The following is a 23,213-nucleotide window of genomic DNA, read 5'->3' as shown; positions in this document are numbered from 1 at the left end:
TGTACATAAGTTTTCATGTTATTATACGGTTCCGTTGCAACGCACGGGCACTCACCTAGTGCTAAAAAATGTTTGGACTCAAGAAGTGGATACATGATTACAACCATGATATGTGTGAAATGATCTTACACAGTATCCGACAAAATTTCTGTTATCGACAATATCCATGTTCGACTAGTTCCGTATTCGAGACACGACTATCCATATTTGAATTTGTTTGAATTCGAAAACATTCGTATTCTTATACAAATCTATCCGTATTCAAATTCGAAACCGAATAAAAATATAGAAACAAATATGGTTTGAGTGCATACACCGTCCCTCCGCCCACTGCATCCGAGAGGCAGCCGGATCTTCTACTGGCCAGTTACTGACGTGCGGGTCCGATTAGCGCCTGGCCCCACACGGCAGTGGTCGGAAGTTAACGCAGAGTAGCTGCTTCCATCCGACAGACCGACCGAGACCCACACCCACGCTCCGCCCACTGCATCCGACTATCCGAGAGACCGACACCCACACCCACGCGAAAAACTCGGGCCGGGAAAAATTCGCCAGGAAAGAGAACGCTCGGAAGGGAAACACAAGCTCGGGCTCGAGACGAAACCCTAACCCTAGCTCGGCCCGTCTCTCCGCCGTCCCTTATCGCCGGAGGTCTCCCCCTGCGACGCAGCCTCCGCGGGGGGCTCCGGCGGCGATGTGCCCCTCCCTGTTGAGGGCGTAATGAACGGGGAAATGGCCCGCGCTGAGGCCTTGCCCCAGGAGGAGGCCCCTGGGTTCGGTGTCGACCTGTATGCGCAGGCCACCAAGGCTGTGTCCCTGCGGACGCCGTTCGAGGGCGACGAGGCGGCGCCCAGGGTTCCCACGCTGCCGGCGCGGCTCGTCAGCTGGGCAGGGCCGGGGGACGCCCGGAAGAAGCACAAGAAGATTCTGCCTCCCCCTCCGGACGATGCTGCTCCGGAGCCTCCACCACAGTCACCTGTAGCCACCCCTGCGAAGGTTGGCTTGTGGGACCAGTTTGAGGCTTATTTCCGTCCTGTAACACTGGCTGATATCGAAATGTTAAGACCAAAGCTCCCATTCGGCTACAGCAATGTCGACTCATGTATGCTAATACCATTTCTGGGGAGTGGCAAGGAATTAATAAACCAAGCTGAGACATATGACGTGGCTGTGGCTGAAACAACCTCGTATTTGGGTGTTGGTGGCGAAGAAGTGGTCAGCAACCGGGAGCGCGGAGTGCAAAGTGTGCATCTGGCTAGTCAGAAAGAGAGGAATGATCAAAGCGATGAACATGACATACATGATGTGGTTGTGCAACAGATGGTCAGTGACAAAGAGCTTAATATGCACAGAGGGGAACATGGCATACACGAAGTTTCTGTTCAGTTGGGAGGGAGATCATTTGGAGTGGATCAAGCTGGGAGCAGCAGTGGCGTTGTGCTAGCACAATGTCCCAAGGAGGAAGGAACTTCACTTAATTGGTTGCTAGGAGCAACAGGCCGGTTTGTTCTCACTTCAGAGCGGCCCAACAAGAAGAGAAAGCTTCTGGGTGTCGATGCTGGGTTAGAGCAGCTTGTTCTGCTTCCACGCGTAGGGGCTGAGGCATCTTCAAGCTGTGATGTTTGTTGTCTTGGAGAAAGTTCCATGGAGTCCAATAGGATAGTTAACTGCAGCAACTGCAAGGTGTCAGTGCACCAGAAGTGTTATGGTTTGCATGCTGTGCCTGATGGGCAATGGTTGTGTGCTTGGTGTACATATCTAGAGTCTACAGGGTGGTCATTGAAGGAAGATGCTGGCGGCACCCCGTCGATGCCTTGTGCTTTATGCCCAAAGGAGAAAGGGGCTCTTAAACCCGTTAAAGTGGAGCCTACTCGAAATGCGGGTGTTGGCCACCAAAAGTTTGTGCACTTGTTCTGTAGTCTCTGGGCACCAGAGGTTTTTGTTGAGGACATGGAGTCAATGGAACCTGTATTTAGCCTTGAAAATGTCCAAGAGAATCGGATGAAGTTGACGTGCAGTATCTGCAAGATTAAGCATGGCGCATGTGTCCGATGTAGTCACGGTATGTATTGTTCACACCATGTTTTCAGCTTCTGCTAAAAAGAATTGTGAAAACCTGACATATATCTTCTTATGTTTCAGTTTATATGCTATCATGATTTAGGAAAGTGTATTCTACTGCTATTTAGGAAATGTACAGTTTCTACAGCTGTATTAGACTGTCCCTTTTTTGTGTGTATCAACTGTCTTTCTTTAATGAGGACTTCAAATTTGACCTACCAATCCTATCTAGTTTTCTGTGTGCAAATGGAAAAATTTCAAAACTAGGCTTGTTATATTGTGCAAATCATGGCATTCTGCTATTGGTAGCAGACCAGGGCACAAAATGCTTGCTAAAATAGGTTTGCTCTATAACCACTCTGCACTACAAGCTTCCACAAGGGATATTGTCTTTTGAATGGATCTCCTCGACTGTTCTTTTATATTGCACAAGGGGCATGTGGTGCAAGGTTATTAAAACGACAAAACGTTGAAACGCTCATGTATGAAGTTTTGACTTTTAAACGTAGTTTTAAACAACATAGGAAAAATAGGCAATATATCATAATTTCAGACAATAACATGAAGCTAAATACCAAAATAGAGAGGATGAGAGGAGTCGGCAGCTGGGTGCTGGCCACCGGCTACTAGCAAACAGAGGCACGGAGGGAGAGGGGCAGCTTGGACGGCGCGGCAGTGCGGTGCAGCGACACACAGCGCGGAGAAGCGGTTGCACATGTCGCGGAAGGAGAGGGCGCACTCGACAAGGAGGGAGAGGGCGCACATGGTGCAGCGGTTGACAGCATCAGCACCTTCTGGTGACAGCAGCAGAGAGCATAGAGGAGAGCACGCGTGCTGCTAGCCATCGGACTTCAAGTCAGGGGAGTAGGGCAAGCACGTAGAGACTAGACTGGACTGGGCCCAAAAGTAACTAATGGACTGGGACCAAAGTAGCTAATGATTAAAACACATAAAACGTCGTGTTTTACAGTTTAGAACACTTAAATGCCAAACCATTGAGTTTAAACGTTGTAAAACATCGTTTTAGACCATATTGTTTAACATTTCAGAGTTTCAATCTCTAATTAGCGTTTTGATGTATAAACACCGTTTAAACGTAGTTTTAATAACACTGATGTGGTGTGAGAGGTAATTAGTTGATTTCTTTTTCAGTTTGTAATATATTGACGGAACACACTGAAGGATTTTTTTCCCATAAATTTTAACTCTATGCAACTATGCAAGTTTGATAGAATCGGATTGGATTGGTTTTCGAAGGCAAAACTGGCACACACCAATTCACCTTTTTTGTGGCAGTAGAATGGGTTTGAATTATTGTGCAATATGTGTGGAGAATCTGTGATATGCCTTTTTCAAGAAAGCAAGTTTTTAACCTTCGTATCTTGTTTTTGAGTTTCCGGCTTTCCGCACACCTTTGCATGTATCAATTTAATATGCCACCTTAAAAATTAGACGTGTTGCCAAAAATACCACAATAACTGATATTGTGTAGCCCATGGTTCAGTACAAATCTGAATGAAGTGTTAATCTATCTTTTTAAAGTATGGTGTAATTTATATGTGTCTGTATATTTATTTTAAAATATATGTGCTAGAAGCTTGTGTTGATTTGATTTTTGTGTTAATAAACCTTGTTTGCTTTGTGATAGTTTATTTGTTTCTTGTTACTTCATGACTATCTTGAACACATGACATAAAAATGCTTTAATCCTATGCTATATACTTGCTTTTTGATGAGAACAGTGTTATTTATTTTGTTTGTGTGCGTATTATCATTTGGTATAGGTAGGCTGGCTGGGCCGTTTCCTAAAAAAACTTTGTATTTTCGTTGATTTTAAGTAATGGAATATGGTGTAGTCCATTATGAAGAAAAAGAGAACAATGGAGGTATGATACTACATTACTACACATTTAAAGCGGGAGTTTCGTCGTGCGTCGTCCCTCTCTCTATGCGCGTAGCGAGCGTCGCCAGAGTTTCTCCACGCGCTCAGCGAAATGCCGAAATATCAAAAAATACACGCCTGCTGGAATTTGGTCTCTAGGAACAAAGCGCTCGCCTCTAACCACTACAGCTCGTGTTGGTTTGTGTTATACAAATAAACCGTATATTATATAGAAACCGTAGCGATGCACAGACAACTAACTAGTATATGCCAGCTAAATACTATCCTGTGCTCTTTGAGGAAGAAGGACAGACCTGAAGCAGTGGTGAGAATCCTTCCCACTGAGCCAAAGGTCCTGGGTTCGATACAGTCTCTCTGCAAAAATGCAGGGGTAAGGCTTGCCTCGGCTGTTCCTTTTTTACACCCCACTCATCTTGGAGCCGCCAGCGCTGTGTCTGTCCTTTTAGTGCTCTTTGAGGAAATGCTTTCTGCATTTGTCATCAGAAAACTAGTCGATGGAACACGTTGGTATTTACTGGCCAGCTTAATTATTTGTGGCTGCATCTTCTCACAATGCTCTTCATTTGTATGTGGGAGCCTTCAAATAAAATGAATGCTTTCTGCAAATGATGCATAACCTGTTTTAGTGAAAAAATGTCATCCTGGTGGGTGTATCTTCAACAATGGTTTACAGTTTGATACCACAATTTTTTGGTACTCTGAGTTCCTTTTAACTTGAGAAATGATATTCATTGGATATCTGGCTACAAGCCAGTTTTCTGAAGAGCAAATCAAGGTCGAATAACCGCATGTTCTATCTCAAGAGTTAATCATTTTTTTAAGGCTGGAAGCATGTTCAGTTTCAAACTCATATGGTTTCCCTCAGCTTGTGTTCTTCTAAAAATTACTGTGACCTTAGTTTTAACTAATTTCTAACCCAAAGGAATACTGTCTTCCAATACTTCTTACCAAGTTTTGTTTGGTTTTCAGGGACGTGTCGGACGCCCTTTCACCCTGTATGTGCAAGAGAGTCAAAGCATCAAATGGAGATATGGGGGAAATCCAGACACCCTAATGTTAGGCCTTCTATTCGTATGGTTGGCATTAGCCTTACTGAGATCAATGTGGCTCACTTTTGTTTCTTTGCTCCCCTTTTGTAGGTTGAGTTGAGAGCATTTTGCTCAAAGCATTCTGCAGTTGGTTACACCAGTTCTGTAGAGAACAGTAACCTTGCTTCCGAACTGAATCCTAGAAAATCTGGCCCAGACAATACCACCCTCAATTCTGGAAAAATTCCAATACTAAGGTTCACGCGCAAAAACAAGGATAAATTCACCAATTGTGGAACCAGTACCTCTAGTTCTGGTAACCTGATCAGAGTCAAGACTATAGAGCAAGGTGCTTTAGCTAACACAGTTAGAAATGCAAATACTCAACCTATTCAAATCTGGGAAAGAGGTACTGGTCATCCCTCTGTTGGTGGGGATCATATGGGAAGTTCTGGTGATATTGCTGTAGTGCTTAGAAAGGTAACTGTTACCCATACAATATTTTGATAGAGAAAATGAATATCCTTCCTAACCATTGTGAAGTAAAAACATTAATATCTTCACTGATTTTGCAGCTAATTGACAGCGGAAAAATTAGTGTTAGTGATATAGCATCTGAAGTCGGCATTTCTTCGGAATCCTTGGAAGCTGCTCTCGTGGTATGTCATGCATATAGCTTATGTACATTTGCATATACCTTATGTACATTTGCATATACCTTATGTATTTTTGCTATGTCAAGGTCATTTACATACTATTTTGCTATTTTTTATTGCCAGGGTGAAACTACCACTTTTTCCCATGGTTTGACGCTGAAAATTATGAAGTGGCTCCAAAATTATGTGCAAATGCATAGTGCTCAAGGAGATGTTTGTAAAGGGAGCTCAGAGGTGGTGCAAGAGAGCAAATCAGACAGATTGGTCACCACAGATACTGTCGATGTGAAAAATCCATTGGTCCTAGATGATGACAAGGGTGTAGGTGTACTTGTTGATTTGCTGGATTCCTCTGTAACTGAACCTGCACAAACAAGATCTGAAAGCAATAGTAAGATTTTGAATGAAAATAGTGCAACATGTGCAACTGGTGTGACTATTTTGCAAAATGGCAAAAAGAACATGGTTAAAGAAGGTTATAATCCTGAGTGTTCTGCTAAAGAATTTGCAAACGAATCTACTCAGGACTTCTCCCCAATCAGCAACAAGTATGTTTTAAAGGATGAACATGGAATATTGGTAAGAAATATGACTTCTGACTTTTGGTGCATTATTTCAAGCCTGGTTTCTTGCGTCTTAACTGGCTTTGAGCATGAAATTTCAATGCATGGTTGGTATATTTTTCGTTATACATTTTTAGTTAGACTTGTCCGATAGAGATCTTCAAGGGGGTAGATATAAGCTTTTTGTTGCCCCATTGTGATTTTTTTACATTAAATTTTACTAGTCGGGCACCTTAATGGTTTTTTTGGTAATTTATAATGACGGCATCAAGGGAACCATCGGCTGCCTGCGATGGAAGGCCCTCTTCACCCCCGCCCCTAAACACGCCCAGCCATCTGAACTTTCCTCTGTTTTAAAGTTGTCTTATTTCTTTCCATGGAAAGTTGGGCTAACTATATAGTGAACTGATGTCATTAAGCACTGTTCAGCATTATCAACTCTACCAATTTTTTGAACTTGTCGCGCTCCAATTTATCTTGCGTGAGGTGTGATGTCTTGTCATTGTTTAATGGTCCTAGTGAAGTAAGTGGATGTAATTTGATTCACATCCTTGTGACAGATACTGAACGCCACCTCTGGAAACAAAGAATTTGGTACTTCCACAGAGATACCAAATGAAAACCAAGGTAAAATCTTTTGTGAACTTTTGTGACTTTTAAGTACTAGATTAAAAAACAATATCTAGTTTCCTTTGGGTTCCTGCTTTCCCTAGGTTGTGGGGTTTTTATTTGGAAAAAAACAGCGAAAGGGCCTCTAGCCTAGTGGTTAAGGACTTCCGAGTAGCACCTCCAAGTCCTGGGTTCGATTCCCCTCGGGAGCGAATTTTCAGGCTTGGTTAAAAAAAATCCGCTCGCTGTGCCCCATCCGCTCTCGGGTTACGATGTCATGTGCGTCACCCTCCGGTTGGGCCGTTGCAGAGTGGACAGTTGATGCCGGCCCGTTAGTGATGGGGGGCCAGGGTTCGGGGATTTTCTCGGCCGGGACCATTGTTTCGGTCTCTTCTTAATATAATACCGGGAGGGCGGTCTTTCCCTCCCCAGCCGAGTTTTTTTATTTGGAAAAAAACAAATAAAACAGATATATTTTCGCACTGCCACTATAAAAAAACTTAGACCTGGCCATTCAAAAGCGAAATCGTGATCAACCAATGAGGTTTTTATTCTTATCTCGCATGTTAATTTGAAACTACAACTCTTGAAGAGGAATTCCTATCCACTAATTGTTTTTTTCTCGAAAAACGCAGGAGGACTGCGTTTTAGATATATATTAAAAAGAGAGAAACAAGGGTCTAAAGAGACAAAAAAAAACAACGCACTCCTTATGGAGGCCAGTAACACCCGTACATGAAAGGATCCATAAAAACACACACACACACACTCCCTACAACAACCTATGCAGGGGGCAGCCAAAAAGGAGAGCCCTTTGGCTCCAGCAATTTCCCAGCTTCTTCTTTCCTCACGTGCTTGCTCCATAATCAGAGGAAGGCTGGGAGACCCTCCATAAAAAATGGCTCTATTGCGATTCTTCCAAATTATCCAAGATCCTAAAATGACGAGGGAGTCAAGACCTTCCCTGACCAGACCATTTGCTGTTGCTGAAACCATCTCCCACTAATCCTTAAAGGAAACTGTATCTGGCTGTGGGACTAAACTATGCAGCCCAAACTTTCTTAGCAGGTTGTACCAGAAAACCCTTGAGAAGACACAACTCACGAGCAAGTGGTTCAGGGTTTCACCTTGCTGGTCACATAAAGGACATCTGGTAGGGTGATTCAAACCCCTTTTTGCCAAGCGATCAGCTGTCCAACATCTATTATGGACCACAAGCCAAATGAAAAAAACAGCACTTTGGAGGAGTCTAAGATCTCCAAACCCTTTTATAGTGCCCAAAGGTGGTAGACCCTAAGAAAAACCCAGTATAAGCTGACTTTGCATAGTATCTGTCATTCGATGATAAGCTAAAATCTGCGAGGATATTCCAAAGGTGTAGGTAATCTACAATGACTCCAACTGTAACAGCCCCTTTGATGTCTGCAATCCATCGTCTGTTCAATAGAGCCTGCTGCAGTCCTTCTGTTAGTAATTCTTTTTGGGATAATGCTGAATAATCTGAGAGCAATATCTGAGACCCTTTTGCCATGGATCCATTTATCTGTCCAAAACATGGTGTTGGTCCCATTCCCCACCTCAGAAATCAGCACCTTGGAGAAGAAGGATTGAGCTTTGTTAGGGACTTGAATGGACAGGCTAGACCAAGGACGTCTTGGGTCAGTTTTTTTCAACCAAAGCCATGGCATGCAGAGGGCCCAACAGAGCTCAGGAAGGCTAGCAATACCCAGACCTCCAAGCTGCAAAGGTCGGCACACTTTTCCCCATGCCACCAAGCAATGTCCCCCTTTCACCTCCTTTCTACCTCGCCAGAGGAAACCTTTTCTTATTTTATCAATTGCTTCTATGGCCCATTGAGGGAAATCAATTGCCATTGCCATATAGACCGTCATGCTAGTGAGGACATCCTGCACTAGAATTCTTCTCCCTGCTCTACTCATCAAGTCAGCCTTCCAGTTTAGTAGACGGTCTGCAATTTTTTCCACAAACTGCTGAGACTGATTCCTGGATAATTTATGTAAAGACAAAGGGAGACCCAGATATCTGCAAGGAAAGGTTGCAATCTCACAAGGCAACCAGCTCAGAACTTCCAAAATAGTCTCATCGGGGCATTTGATAGGGTACACATTTGATTTCTGTGGATTATTGCAGAGGCCAGGCCATCACCAAAAAGCTGGAGGATATCAAGAGAAGTTGAAATACTAGTATATTATTAAGATAGATTCAAGTTGATTAAGATAGATTCAAGTGTGTACCCACCAAATAAGGCACACTACATTGCACAAGGAGCAACTTGAATCTATCTTAATTGACTAATTGTGACTGATCGAAAAGGCACACGCTGGAACAGGAAGGGAGTTACTGGCATTGGAGAATGAGCATACAACTGATCCAAGACCTGATACCCTCACAGTCATGGGTGCTCCGCTGGTTGCGACAAGAAAAGAAGAGTTCCTCAACAAAATTTGTAGAAGACCTGACGCTTGTTTGCTGTTACCAAATAAAAACAGCAAGAAAGCAACTCCTCCCTCTCCAACAACATCTGCTGCTGCGCCAAGACGAAGCCGGCGTGTCGCTGGAGCTGGAGTGGAATTCAGCATGCAAGACTGGGGTGGCAGGGCCACCAAAAAAGCCATGAAAGCCCTGCAGATTATTACTGAAGATGAAGGCATCAGTCAGGAATCCCTCAAGGCTTATGCAGAGCTTTTCAAGCACCCACTTTCCCAGCTCCAGGTGGAGGCCTTGTCCGCCCTTTTCGGGTGGCCCACGCCACCAGCAGGGCCTGTCTGAAGCCTAGGTTCCTCCCCCTGTTCTTTGTGGTTGTGTTATGTAGACTGTGACCATGAATCCAAACAAAATTTTATTCTGGAATGTGAGAGGAATGAACTCCTCAGTGCGGCAAGACTCAGTCAGAGAGCTTGTGGTCTCTTCCCAAGTGGATGTGGTTTGTGTCCAGGAAACTAAAATGCAGAACATTTCAACAAGAACTATCCTCTCCATGCTTGGTGCTGAGTTCACTGATTACGTCTACCTGCCATCAACAGGTGCAAGTGGTGGCATCTTGATCACTTGGAAAAGACATATAGGTCATACAGGGCAGCAAAGAATCGACAATCACAGTGTTTCAGTCCAGTTGTGCATGGAGCAAGGGCAGGCTTGGTGGCTTACCTGTGTGTACGGCCCTCAGGGAGATGATGGAAAAATCCTTTTTCTTCAGGAACTCAGAGATGTCAGAACAGCCTGTGCTGGCCCTTGGTTGGTGGCTGGGGATTTTAATCTCATCTATAAAACATCAGATAAGAATAACTCCAACTTTAATAGAGCCATGATGGGTCGTTTCAGGGATCTGATCAATGACCTGGGCCTCAAGGAGATTCCGCTGGTAGGACGCAAATTCACTTGGTCTAACCAGCAAGATAACCCGGTCCTTGTTAAGCTTGATAGAGTGTTTTGTACTGTGGATTGGGAGCTAACCTTCCCCAGAGTTCTTCTTCATAGTGCTGCGTCACTTGATTCGGACCACTGCCCTCTGCTCCTGGGTCTCAGTGACAATAGGCCTGGAAAACGGCGGTTCCATTTCGAATCCTTTTGGCCCAAGCTTGAAGGTTTTCAGGAGGAAGTGCATTCTGCATGGAACTCAGTCGAAGCTGTCAGATGCCCCTTCCAGACTCTAGAGAAGAAGCTAAAGATGACAGCAAGAAGACTGCAAGGGTGGAGTGACAAGCAGGTTGGGCATGTAAGGTTGCAGTTGGCTTTGGCAAAGGAGTTGCTGCATAGACTGGAGATGGCACATGATGAAAGACCACTTACCCCAGCAGAGATCTGGCTTATAAACAGGCTCAAAAAACAATCCTTGATGCTGTCCTCTTTCAAGCGAACAATGGCAAGATTAAGGTCAAGAATTTCATGGCTCAAAGAGGGCGATGCGAATACAAGATTTTTCCATATTCATGCAAGGCATCGTAAGAGGAAGAATTTTGTGGCCATGCTGGTTGATGGAGATCGTATCCTAACCAACCACTGTGAAAAGGCAGCAGCAGTGGATCAGTTTTATACAAACCTCATTGGGCAGTGTGGAAACAGGGAAAGGACTATTGATTTGGATGCCATTGGTCTGTCTAGACATAATCTGGAGAATCTAGACTCCCCTTTTTCAGAACAAGAGGTTTTGGAAACCATTAAAGGCTTGCCTTTGGATAAGGCCCCAGGGCCGGATGGATTCACAGGGCGATTCTATAGAGATTGCTGGGGAAGTATTAAAGCAGAGGTTATGGCTGCAGTTAGGGCAGTTTGGAGCAGGAATTTCAACAATTTCCACAAGCTCAACACGGCTTTTATTACCTTGATACCGAAAAAAGAGGGGGCAGAGCAGGTCAAAGACTTTAGGCCTATTAGTCTTGTGCACAGTTTTGCAAAACTGATTACCAAGATTCTTGCTAACCGGCTGGCCAAAAGGCTCAATGAGTTGGTCTCTCCAATTCAAAGCGCATTTATAAAGGGAAGGTTCATCCAAGATAATTTCATGTTGGTACAACAAACTGCAAGGCTGTTTCACCAGCAGAAATTGCCTCGCCTACTCCTCAAACTTGATATCACTAAGGCCTTTGATTCAGTGGCCTGGCCATTCCTAATTGAAGTCATGCAGCAGATTGGTTTTGGTCAGATCTGGAGGGATATTGTTTGTGGGTTATTGGCCTCCTCCACTACACAAGTGCTGCTCAATGGTTCCCCGGGGGAACGTTTAGCCCATAGGAGGGGGCTCAGGCAGGGAGACCCCCTCTCCCCCATGCTATTCATCCTTGTTATGGATGTTCTTGGCCTCTTATTCGCTAAAGCTGAAGAAGCAGGTTTGCTACAGCAGTTATCTAGAAGAAAGAAGCTCCACAGGATTTCTATTTATGCAGATGATGTGGCTGTGTTTTTACATCCCACTGCTGAAGAAACTTCTATCACTCTAGACATTCTGCAACTTTTTGGAGATGCTTCTGGCTTCATAAATAATGTGCAGAAATCAAATGCATATCCTATTCAATGCTCGGAGGAGAATCTGATGGATGTTCAGAGGTTGCTGCCTTGTGAGATGGCAAACTTCCCCTGCAAATATTTGGGGCTACCCCTTTCCTTGCATAAACTTTCTCGGCAGCAGTTCCAGCCCTTTGTTGAAAGAATTGCAGATCAACTCCCTAATTGGAAAGCTGACTTAATGTCTAGAGCAGGAAGGAGAATTCAGGTGCAACATGTTCTCACAGGCATGACAGTTTATTTAGCAATGGCAATTGACATCCCCCAATGGGCCTTAGATGCCATTGATAAGATAAGAAAGGGTTTTCTTTGGAGAGGCACAAAGGAAGCAAAGGGAGGACACTGTTTGGTTGCCTGGGGAAAGGTGTGTCGTCCCCTTCAACTGGGAGGCTTGGGAATCTCTAGTCTCCCTGAGCTTTGTTGGGCTCTCCGCATGAGATGGCTGTGGTTGCAGAAAACAGATATGGGGCGGCCTTGGGCAAGTCTTCCAATACAGGTCCCAAACAAAGCTAGGGCTTTTTTCTCTATGGCTCTTGTTTCTATGGTTGGGGATGGTTCAAACACCTTGTTCTGGAATGATAGATGGCTGCATGGCACTTGAATCGCTGATATTGCCCCTAGCCTGCACAAGTCAATTCCAAGAAGAATTGCTAACAAAAGGACGGTGAAAGAAGCACTTTTGTAAACAGGAAATGGATTTCAGATATTAAGGGGGCTCTTACAGTAAGAGTCTTGGTTGATTATCTAAACCTTTGGGAATCCTTTTCAGGGATTGAGTTACAGCCAAACATAAGGGATAAGCATGTTTTCAGCCTTGCTGCAGATGGTAAATACACAGCGAAAGCAGCTTATAATGGTCTGTTTTTAGGATCTGCCTCCTTTGATCACTACAAAAGAATCTGGAGATCTTGGGCCCCCTCAAAGTGCCGTTTTTTCATGTGGTTGGTGGCACACAACAGATGCTGGACGGCTGATCGTTTGGCCAAAAAGGGCCTGAATCACCCGCAAAGGTGTCTTCTTTGTGATCAGGAAGATGAAACCATGAACCACCTTCTTATCTCCTGCGTCTTCACAAGAATTTTCTGGTATATGCTCCTAAGGAAATTTGGGTTACATGCCCTGGCCCCACAGCCTGGCCTTACATCCTTCTTAGAGTGGTGGAAAGGGGCTGCTGAGGCAGTGCAGGGAATGGTCAAGAAAGGGCTGAATTCTCTTATCATGTTGGGTGCCTGGAAGATATGGAACCTCCGCAATAGATGTGTGTTTGATGGAGAGACCCCCAGCCTCTCTCGAATCCTGCAGCAGGCTGATGAGGAGAGAAACCTTTGGGTGCTAGCAGGGGCCAAGGGTCTCTCCTTTTTGGCTGCCCCTTTGTCGGTAGTCTGAATTCCTAATGGATTCGTTCCTTTATGTTTGTTTCTGGCCTCCGTAAGGAGAGCTATTGTACTATGTACTATTTCTCCTCTTCTTAATATAATTAAAGGCGCAGTTCCCCTGCGCTTTCGAGAAAAAAAAATCACCAAAAAGTTGATTAAGGCACACTACATCACCAAAAAGCTGGAGGATTCAACTTGAATCTCTTAGTCGATTAAGATAGATTCAAGTTGCTCCTTGTGCAATGTAGTGTGCCTTATTTGGTTTACTCACCTTAGGATTAGGTTCATGAAAGTATTGAATTTGTAATCTTTCAGTTGAAACTATGGCTATCTGTTATAAGGATCAAGGTTGATGTAATTAAACTGCACCCATTTTTTTGTGTCCTGGAAAAGGATGTAATACAGAATTAAATACTGAACTGAGAATAGGTGATAACTATAGACATTACATGCTCATGGTGCTTTACTTTTTTTTAACAAGGATTTTTTGGTTGACCAATCCACTTAATTGTTGGTTTTGATAATTCTGCTTCAGCGGAGTAGCGGACTCTCTACTCCCCCACTGCTGCATTTTGAATATTAAAATAACTCTGAGGTGTCGTTTAGTTCACGAAATGTGACGTAAATGGTAACAGTAATGATTCACATTCGACTACCAGCGGTAATTAGTTTGAATATGCCGATATCAGTTTCTAGTGTGGTATCTCATTACGGTTGGACTTAAACAAACATGATTTAACGTTATCGGTTACCCATTACGTTACAAATATATAATATAGGAACCAAACAACACCTGATATTGTAGGAGCAATGCCAATGTTTCATTGCCCTTATAGTATTCATGATTTTATTTTTCTTTGTGGATCGAAGCCCTTAAATGATCAAGTACACAAACAATTTGTGAAATTGAACCATTACTGATCAAAGCTATCAATATGGACTGACTTCTGTTGGCTAAATGTCCATTGGTGGGAGTTCTGTTGTCAACGAGGTTGAGGGTGAAGGCCGTCAAAGGGGACCTTTTATATCCAAAATACAAGACCTGCAGTCCTGCACCATGCTGTTGTTGCTTCTGCCTACCAATGTGCTGTTGTGCGGACACAAAGCGCATAATAAATGCAGAAATTTCAGCTTGTTGTAGATCATTAGGAACTATTCTTCACCTCTTTCATGATCCTGGATCATGTTGATCTAATCTTATGATCTTGTGAAATAGAAGTCATTTGCATTGTATTCACTTTGCATTTCTGTTGTATTCTTCATTTGATTTCTTCTAGTAATTTACAGTTACGTGGGTCTTACCATGTTATGAGCAGGTGCATTACGTGGAAGAAAAATTAATGACTTAACTGATGTTGAACTGGGCCCATGCTTGGAGAAAGGAGTATCTTCACATGATCATTGTTTTGTTCGGGGTGATAATGGTAGAGATAGGGTAGATTCAGTTGAAAATAGCTTCAATGCTCGTGATTGTGATTCAAATTGCTCTCATGGACAACCTTTTTTCAAGTAAGTTGCACATACACAAGTATACTTGATTGTTTTTTTTTTTTTGCTGTTGTTTTCATGAACTGCTTCTTTAGTTCTTGAACCAATAAGCCACTGCTGGGAGCAGTTGCTCACCACTCTCTTGCTGTATGCAGCTTTGATGATTCACATTCTTATATTCATCCATTCATTCAGAAAAAGATATCTCATCATTGGGACATTACTTTCAATCAGAATAAGGAAGCTCTGAATCACTATAGTAAGGACTTATTAGTTTATCTAAGCTAATTACTTGTTAGAAGGTTTCCGTTTTTGCACCTTAATGGTGCAAATATATTTTTGCATGTCAAGTTTTAACTGATGTACTTTTTTCTTCTGTCCAACATTAGTACAAGAGTCATCATATCCTTCCCTTGAGAAAGTACCAACTGATTCCTCGGTAGAAGTAGAGGGTACAGCCGATACAACTGCAACAGGTCAAGTTTTGAAAGCAAGGTCTTTAAAAATTCTTGAGCATTCACCTGATGATGAAGTAGAAGGAGAGATGGTATACTTACAATCTAGGCTGCTTGACAATGCTGTTGTTCTGAAGCACAGATATGGTAAGTGTAATTTTTCGAATGTCCTTCAATGTTTGAGTATAAAGAATGCTAAAATCTCTTTGCCTTCTTCATTGCTCTTGTTCCAAGATTCTCACTTCTAAGCGTGTCCATGAAACCGTCCCACAAATTAAGTGGTTTGATTCTTCAGGAACTTCAACACAGTGCATGCAACTTTCCCTGAGTGCAGCTGTCATTTAATTAATTTCTTGAAATCTCTTCTTTCATGCAGAAAAATTGATAGCAATGGTTGTCCAAAATCTCTCTCGCGAGCTGGATGCCCTCAGTAAAAGAAAATGGGATCTTATTTTTGTGAATCAGTTCCTTCGTGATGTCAGAGAAGCTAAGAAACGTGGGAGAAAAGAAAAGAGACATAAGGAAGCCCAAGCTGTACTAGCTGCAGCTGCAGCTGCTATTGCATCCTCCTCACGGAACTCAACCGTGAGAAAAGATGCAAAGGAGGATGCACCAAAGGTTTGTTTCTGAGTTTTGATTTGGCAGTTGTGAAATTAGTACTTGTAGATATTAGGGATCTTACTTTTTATTGCGTGTAGAGTTCTCCCAAACTTGCTGCTGGATCTTCAAGGGTTGGGCAACGGACTTCATTGCCACAGGCTAATGATTCATCAAAGTCATCCAACAGCAAAATATCATCGGATAAAAAATCTGGAAGTTTTCTTCTGCCAATCTCCTCTAAAGAAAATGGGTTATATTGTGATGTATGCATGCGAACTGAAACATTGCTGAACCGAATATTTGTCTGCTACAGATGCAAGGTGATATAGATTTATTTAACTTCTCGTGTCTTATACTATGTGTTCTTAACTTGGACTTCTTTAACAGGCTGCTGTGCACATAAATTGCTACAGAAATTTGGAGAATTCTATTGGGCCCTGGAACTGTGAACTTTGTGAAGATCAAGACATTTCATCAGAAGCTGCAACCGTTAGCGATAAATCACATTGTAATGGCAAGAAATTACCCTTTGCACAGTGTGGCATGTGCCATGGCACATCAGGTGCATTTAGAAAGACTGTAGATGGGAAGTGGGTTCATGCTTTCTGTGCTGAGGTAATTATAAATAATAAAATCCTTTTAATGCCTTTTTTGTTAGGTCCTATAATTTTTCAAATATTTCGCAGTGGTTGTTGGACACCAAGTATGTAAGGGGACAAGATAAACCTGTAGAAGGAACGGTATGTAACTGTTTGTTACTGTGGCTTTCTTTTTAGTTTTAGTTCATCATAAGTAATAGATCATTAGCAGTTGTTTTTGCTGTTAATTTGTGATTATCTGATTCTGTTATTGTGACATTTCATTCGTATCGTCTCATTTTTTTGGCTGTTCAATGCTTTTATCAGGAAAGCCTTGTAGAGGGAAAGGACACTTGTTGTGTCTGCCTCCACAATGTTGGCGTGTGCTTAAGGGTACATTATTCTCCATTCCTTCTTATCTAACCTATACATGGAAAATTGACCACCGAGAATCTTGCTAAATTTGTCACTTCCAATATGCAGTGTAGCAGTGGGGATTGCAACATTACATTTCATCCTACTTGCGCTAGAAGTTGTGGTTTTTACATGAACACAAAAGGGTTTGGTACTACACCACAGCACAAAGCATACTGTGGCAAACACAGCGTACAACAGAAAGAGGTAAGGGGGTACTAAGCTATTTTTGAAGTAATAGGTCACTCGGATCTGTACGATGCTTGTTTTGTTATTACTTCTGTCTCTTACCATCTTTCTGGAAATTCTGTGCAGGCTGATGCACAGCAATATGGACCTGAGGAGCTCACGAGCATGAAACGAATGAGGGTTAGCATGCCAGATTTACATTATATTGTTTCCCTGTGTTTGGTAGCATAAGAATGTTTGCACAATTACTAGAAATTTAATGCAAATATTTTTATAGAATATTTCAAATGCTCGAAGCATTTGGACATCTGCATTTAGTTGTCGTTCTATTTTATTCAATCACTAAATTATGGCCATTTGTGTTCTTCAACTATTTATACAGCTTAACATTTGCTTCAAACAACGGCTTGTAATGTTCTCTTTTGAAGTATCAGATGCAAGAGCTCATTAATCACTGCCACTTATGAAGAGATCAGTCTGAAATCAACATAGTATCTTTAGCTACCTTGTAAAAACTCTGTGGTTTGGGTATATGTTATGCTGCCACAACATTTCATGGGGCAGATCTCATCAGTCATTATTTATAGAGGAAACAATATATGTAGGAACTATTATTCTTAATTTCTTATGCAACCAACATTGTGAGTCCCTGTACTCATATGGCATGCACTACTACATGTTTGTTAGGAATTAGGATGTTATTAAACACCGAGTGAAGCTCTGTACTCATAAAAAGGTGCATAAGAGCAAGAGAAAATGCTTCAATAGCCTCATAATTTTGGGAGCGTGGTGCTTATGGCTTCTTCAAAACAAGGCTGTTTTTGATGGAGTAACCCTTGAGCTCTGTTAAAAGTTTGTTTTTAGATGAGCTGAGTTGCTGGGATAGGGCTGGTGCTAAACAGCTAGCAAGTCTTGGCCTAGCTGCTGCTATTAGTAGGGTCTAGGCTGTTTTCAATCTGGTCTAGTTTTATGCTTGCCCACTGGGCATTGTACTTTGGTCCTCTTTGGACCTTTTTCCTCTCTTAATATAATGACGTGCAGCTCTCCTGCGCGTTCGAGAAAATAACACCGAGTGAAGCTGCATAAAGTATCCTTTTAGACTATATATCCTCCCGTCCCATGATTTATAAGATGCTTAACTTACATAAGGCTTGGCATTTGTATGGTTTTCATAAGATTTCGTAGGCATATGGTATACTAGATCTTTATCCATTTTTTTGTGTGTATGTTTATACTTGCCATAAGTTAGCTGAACTTTACATTGGGCACCGAGGATCATTGTAAAAGTATGTATGCATTGACTGTCTTGTTTTTTGCAGAGTGGTTTGTCTCCAGAGCATTGCTTTCTTGCCATCATGGCAATAGTGTCTCTTTGTTACTTGCTATTTTTTATTTGTAAATGGATACAGTACTATTACCAATACCAAATAAGCAGCCCGATGAGGTTACATATACAAATTGACATAGGGGTGGCAGGTGGCAACGGGCTGGGGCCGGGTGAAGCCACAGCTCTGCTGCAATCGCCGAACTTGCAGCCCCACCATGACCTCGAAATGTATAATAGGGTAAAAACTCATCCTGTCCGCATTCCCGACAGATACCTGATCCCCATGGTAGCTCCCACAGAGCTTCAAATGAGTGGCAATAGCAGTGCAAGGATTGGGAATAGCAAGAACAGAAAACACGTGTAGCATGAACGTACATAACAAGCAAATTTGAACATCAAACACATATTTTTTTGTAGCCAATAGATCAACAATTACTTCAAGGGTTCAAGCCAACAATGTTGCAGCTCGGCAATCCACACCATATTGGCAAGAATTCGAAAAATAAGCATGGAAATCTTCAATTCACACAATCATACCGCACTGCAGCGAATGGAAAGAACAAATAAGCAAATAATCAATGGATGGACTTGGTTCTATGGAAAAGATTCTGCGCCTCAGCATGGACGGACCCACAGAACGCCCTTCACGTCCTCTGTAGTGATTGCTGCTCGGAGTCCATAGGAGTGCAGAGGAGATCTCCAATGGTGTGGAGATGGACAGGTGGAGGATACTGGAGCCACAGGGGATGGAGTGTGCCAGGATGTGAAGGCGAGCGCAGCACTGAAGAGATGACAAAGTGGAAGTGGTGTCTGCGTGTCTGGCCGGTGCTAGCTTTGGGCGTAAGACGTAAGGGTTAGATGATGCTGGGCCATATCATTCGTGGGCCTGAGTAATATAAAACACACATAATTTTGGAGCACCGTGGAGAGAACATTAGGCCTGGCCCTTTTCCGAGATGATTTCGGGTCCCTGCCTCTATGGCCCCGCGGGGGAAGTTCTGGCCACGTCCCTGTCCCATCCGGGCTTGATCCCTGCGGGGATCCGCATCCACGTGGATTTTTTGCCATCCTTATACGTTGGGTGGAAACACAATGCACAATATAGTCACAGTATCAAACATATTGCGTAGTTTTATATTTATATGAAGATTATCCGAGGATTATGATCTCTCCTGACTCCTGCTATCACAATACTTCAGTACAATTATGTACCTTTTGCATGATTCTTGCATACTTGGCTAGCTTGTTGGACATCTATGTTACCTGTCATTACTGAGTGTTATTACTAGTAGAAGTTTTGCTTTACAAAGGTCGCCCCCTTTTCTTTTATAGTTATTATAAGTAAACATATCATCCTTTTTTCAGGTTGAATTGGAAAAACTACGCCTGTTGTGTGAGAGGATAATTAAGAGAGAGAAGGTGAAGGTATGTTTCGCTTGCAGTTTTACAACTTATGCCGTGCCTTGAAAGTTGAGCTACATGAGGATATGGTCATGCTTGAAATAGAAATACTGGATGGACATAATTTGTTATTTTAACCCATTGAGTTGTTTTACTCAACTGTTGCAACCTTCTCCATATGTGGTGCTTTCATATGTCCAATGCATGTTGAAAAGACGAGAGGATGGAATAACCATCAACCAACCTTTGGCCAATCAGAGGTCCTTAGTCTAATTTGGGAGATTTAGTGACTAAGGACACTTGTTGGTACTAATGGTATTGGCTGGGACACTTGTTGGCCTTGGACACAGAAGTGGTGCTATCCTCAATTTACCCAGTTTGTTTTCATAACAAACCCAGCTACTGACAGCTCAATGACACCAAAATGAGATTGCATCAGCAACTCGGTATCTAGTAGCTGACACCTTAGGTCTTTGTTGGTATTGCAATATCCTTTTTTAGATATAGGGCCTTAGCCCCTTGCCTTTTATGGCGACACATGTGGCAACTTGAATTTCACAGGGCTTAGGGCCTGTTTGGTCACTTAGGTTTAGTCACTTAGGAGCTAAGGATCCAAACAGAAAGAGCTAAAAGTGACTAAAATGGTAAAAAACATTATTTTAGTCACTTTTAGCTCTTAAGGAGCTAAAATTTAGTCCCTGTTTGGTTTCATTAGTCTTAGGACTAAAGTTTAGTCCCTAGACTAAATTTTAGTCCCTACCCTGTTTGGTTATAGGGACTAAACAGATTCTGAACATATTAAATGTAATATATAATGACTGAAATACCCCTTGCCTTGATTCCTGTGATCGTCGCCATCTCAACTGTACTGTGAACGCCCCCTGTTTTTAACTTTTTATATAGTATTATTTTGGAATAATAGCAGGACTGCAGGAGTGCCATGCTATTTCCGTCTCTCTCTACTTTTTTTCCCTTCCCTGAGCCCTCGAGTGAAATACTACTGGCTAGGGTTTAGCGTTCGGGCGACGGAAGGGTTCTGAGCATGGGCAAGGGTAACCGGTGGAAAAAAAAATCCTGTAGTCCCTTTTAGTACCTCTTTAAGGGACTAGACTAGAGACTAAAGCCAACTAGTCCCTACTTTAGTCTTTCTGTTTGGTATAAAAAGGAATAAACGGGACTAAAAACCAGGGGCTAATCCAATCAAACGGGCCCTTAGTTTGTTTTAGCTCCTGGATCCAAACAGGCCCGCACCTATGCAGCTCCACATGTTTAGTTCATCAACAACTTTATTGCGTATGCAGCTAAGCCCATTAATGGTTCTTTGGGTCCAAATAAGGCAACTGTTTATTAGGTCAGTTTTGTACTTGTACAATACTTAATTTTAAAACTATATACCGTGAATACAGACAGGTTTTGGTGTTGTGATAAAGTAGTTGGTTACTGCGTTTGTTTTCTGTGCTCAGTCGTACAGATGAACTTACTAGTTGAACTGAGTTCTTTTTTTAAAAAAAATTGTATCTTGAACAATGACTAGATGTCTCACTCCACATACTTTTCTCTGACTTCATGACCTAACACTGTTGTTTATTGTATCAGAGAGAGACGGTTTTGTGTGATCATGAAATACTTGCCAAAACTAAGGACACAGTTATTTTCTCCTACCTTGCATGCGGAGCAAGCTCAGAATCTGCAACTACTTCAGTTAATAACAGGTCGTACAGTGGAGCAGCACAAAGATCTGATGATGTCACAGTAGATAGTACTATTTCTGGGAAGAAAACCATAAGGTTTTCTCTGAATAACAGAGGTGCTGATAGAAACACAGCTGACAGCTCGAGGACATTGCTATCATTCAAACGCAAGTTGAGTGAGAGGGGACCACGAGCTGGTAAGCAACTTCCGCAGAGGCCAACTATTGCTGCAGAGAAATTAGAAGATGAAGACAAGAAGACAACTGATAAGAAGGTTTGTACCTTTTACCCCCCTTTTTATGTTTCTTTTCCTTTGTCTCATTGTACTGATATGTGGAGCAGATAACTATGCAACAGAGAGAAATGTTTCAAAAGGAGCTCATTATGACATCTGATCAAGCTTCTACACAGAACCTACGCCTTCCTAAAGGATATGCTTATGTTCCTCGGGACTCTTTATCTAAAGAGAAGCTATGGAAACAAAATACACAGCCCCATAATCCACAGGAGCCTGGTGGATAGGATCAGTTGAAATCAAGCCGGTTCATTTCTATCGAGGAAGGCCATAAAAAACTTGTGCAAGCTTGTTCTTTGCAACTGAAAACTACAAGCGGCAAGCAGGGCAGGCCAGCGCTATTGCCACAAGGGTAACAGCGAATCCGTGATCTTTTTTGGACCGAAGTTGCATAATGGTGCAGACTGTGCTATTTGTGTGAACGTATGGTGTGGCACCATAACAAGAAGGCTGCCTCCCACCCACCCACACACCAGGTACCTTGAATATGACCAGCAATATGGGTGAATTGACCTACCTGTGCTATACCAAAGAGAGCGTGCCAACTGTATATATGAGTTTAATTTGTGCGCAGATTTTGTAAATTTGCCCTGTACATTCTTTTCCTTTGCATATGCTAGTTTAGTTGTGCAGGAAAAAGGGAATTATGAATCCTTTTAGGTTGGATAAGAAAAGGAATTAGCTTGGTTCTTTATCATGGTTCAGAAGAAAATGCGGTGGTGCTTGCGGACAACATTGGGCAGGAGTGTTGGTTTGATACATGTACTCTGTAGGGATGGTGAAGGTGCCAAAAATAAGGTCATGCCACTGCTTTAACGCAACTATTTGTTGTTGGTTACTGGGAAGTGGTATCGTACAGGCTGAGAAACAATGTTTTACTGTTTTAGATAATTGTCGCCGGTGGCTTTCCATGTCCCCTTATGTTATTGGGAAACACTAGTCCCTTTAGGGCTCGTTTGATGGACATGAAAATGGAGATCATTGCCTCATTGGGAAGGGATCCCCTTGCTATTCAATTTTGAATAACAAGGGGATCTCCTTCATTTCACTGTCCACCAAACTAACCCGAACTGGTTTCGAGATGTCAAGATAGCAACAATGTTGAAATAGGCCTGTAAGTTCTTTGGTCGAGAAGGTATGGTAGCTGACATTATTTTTTAATTTATACATGGGGTATATTGTATCTGGGACGGGCTGTTTTCTGCTTGCCGTCCAGATTATAGCCTTGGTTAGGCGTATTTAGTAATTTGCTCATAATTTAGTGGTTCATGTTTTGAATTCTTTTGCTCGAAATCTGGAAAGGTCGTGTCTGGTAAATATAAAATCCATTTCCAAATTATATGTCATATTAGCTTTGTTAAGTCAACCATTTGTGATTTTGGTAACTTTAATAAATGTGTTGCAATACGTGGGGAAGACCCTACCTCAAAATACTACCAAGATGTATTCAATTATCTTGGTATACAAAATTACCGTAGGATTCATCTATTGGGGCTGCGGTTGTCCTAGCTCCTGGGGCTCCATGGTCTAGGGACCTACCTTGGCTGTGCCTAACCC

General features: G+C 42.5%; 1 protein-coding gene across 3 annotated transcripts; it reads left to right on the top strand.

Moving 5' to 3' along the window:
- The first annotated feature begins 450 nt into the window (after nucleotides 1-450).
- Nucleotides 451-22,841, top strand: LOC103654224 (uncharacterized). Of its 3 annotated transcripts, none has more exons than XM_020552746.2 (19): nucleotides 451-2,062; nucleotides 4,934-5,019; nucleotides 5,104-5,472; nucleotides 5,568-5,651; nucleotides 5,772-6,227; nucleotides 6,772-6,838; nucleotides 14,535-14,727; nucleotides 14,862-14,965; nucleotides 15,096-15,308; nucleotides 15,538-15,779; nucleotides 15,860-16,081; nucleotides 16,149-16,376; nucleotides 16,448-16,501; nucleotides 16,667-16,732; nucleotides 16,823-16,960; nucleotides 17,069-17,122; nucleotides 19,635-19,694; nucleotides 21,267-21,635; nucleotides 21,704-22,841. In XM_020552746.2, exons 1-19 carry the CDS (start codon nucleotides 721-723, stop codon nucleotides 21,881-21,883), a joined length of 4,527 nt encoding a protein of 1,508 aa, XP_020408335.1. In that variant the 5' UTR covers nucleotides 451-720; the 3' UTR covers nucleotides 21,884-22,841. The 3 variants fall into 3 exon arrangements, with proteins under 3 accessions (XP_020408335.1, XP_020408336.1, XP_020408337.1); XM_020552747.2 differs by having other exon boundaries at nucleotides 21,719-22,582; XM_020552748.2 differs by lacking the exons at nucleotides 19,635-19,694; nucleotides 21,267-21,635; nucleotides 21,704-22,841 and adding an exon at nucleotides 17,325-17,718.
- The last annotated feature ends 372 nt before the right edge of the window (nucleotides 22,842-23,213 follow it).

The sequence above is a fragment of the Zea mays genome, chromosome 4 (genome assembly GCF_902167145.1).
Source record: "Zea mays cultivar B73 chromosome 4, Zm-B73-REFERENCE-NAM-5.0, whole genome shotgun sequence".
Classification (NCBI taxonomy): domain Eukaryota; kingdom Viridiplantae; phylum Streptophyta; class Magnoliopsida; order Poales; family Poaceae; genus Zea; species Zea mays.
Note: the sequence above shows the minus strand (reverse complement) of the source record. Positions and strands in the feature narration are given on the sequence as shown.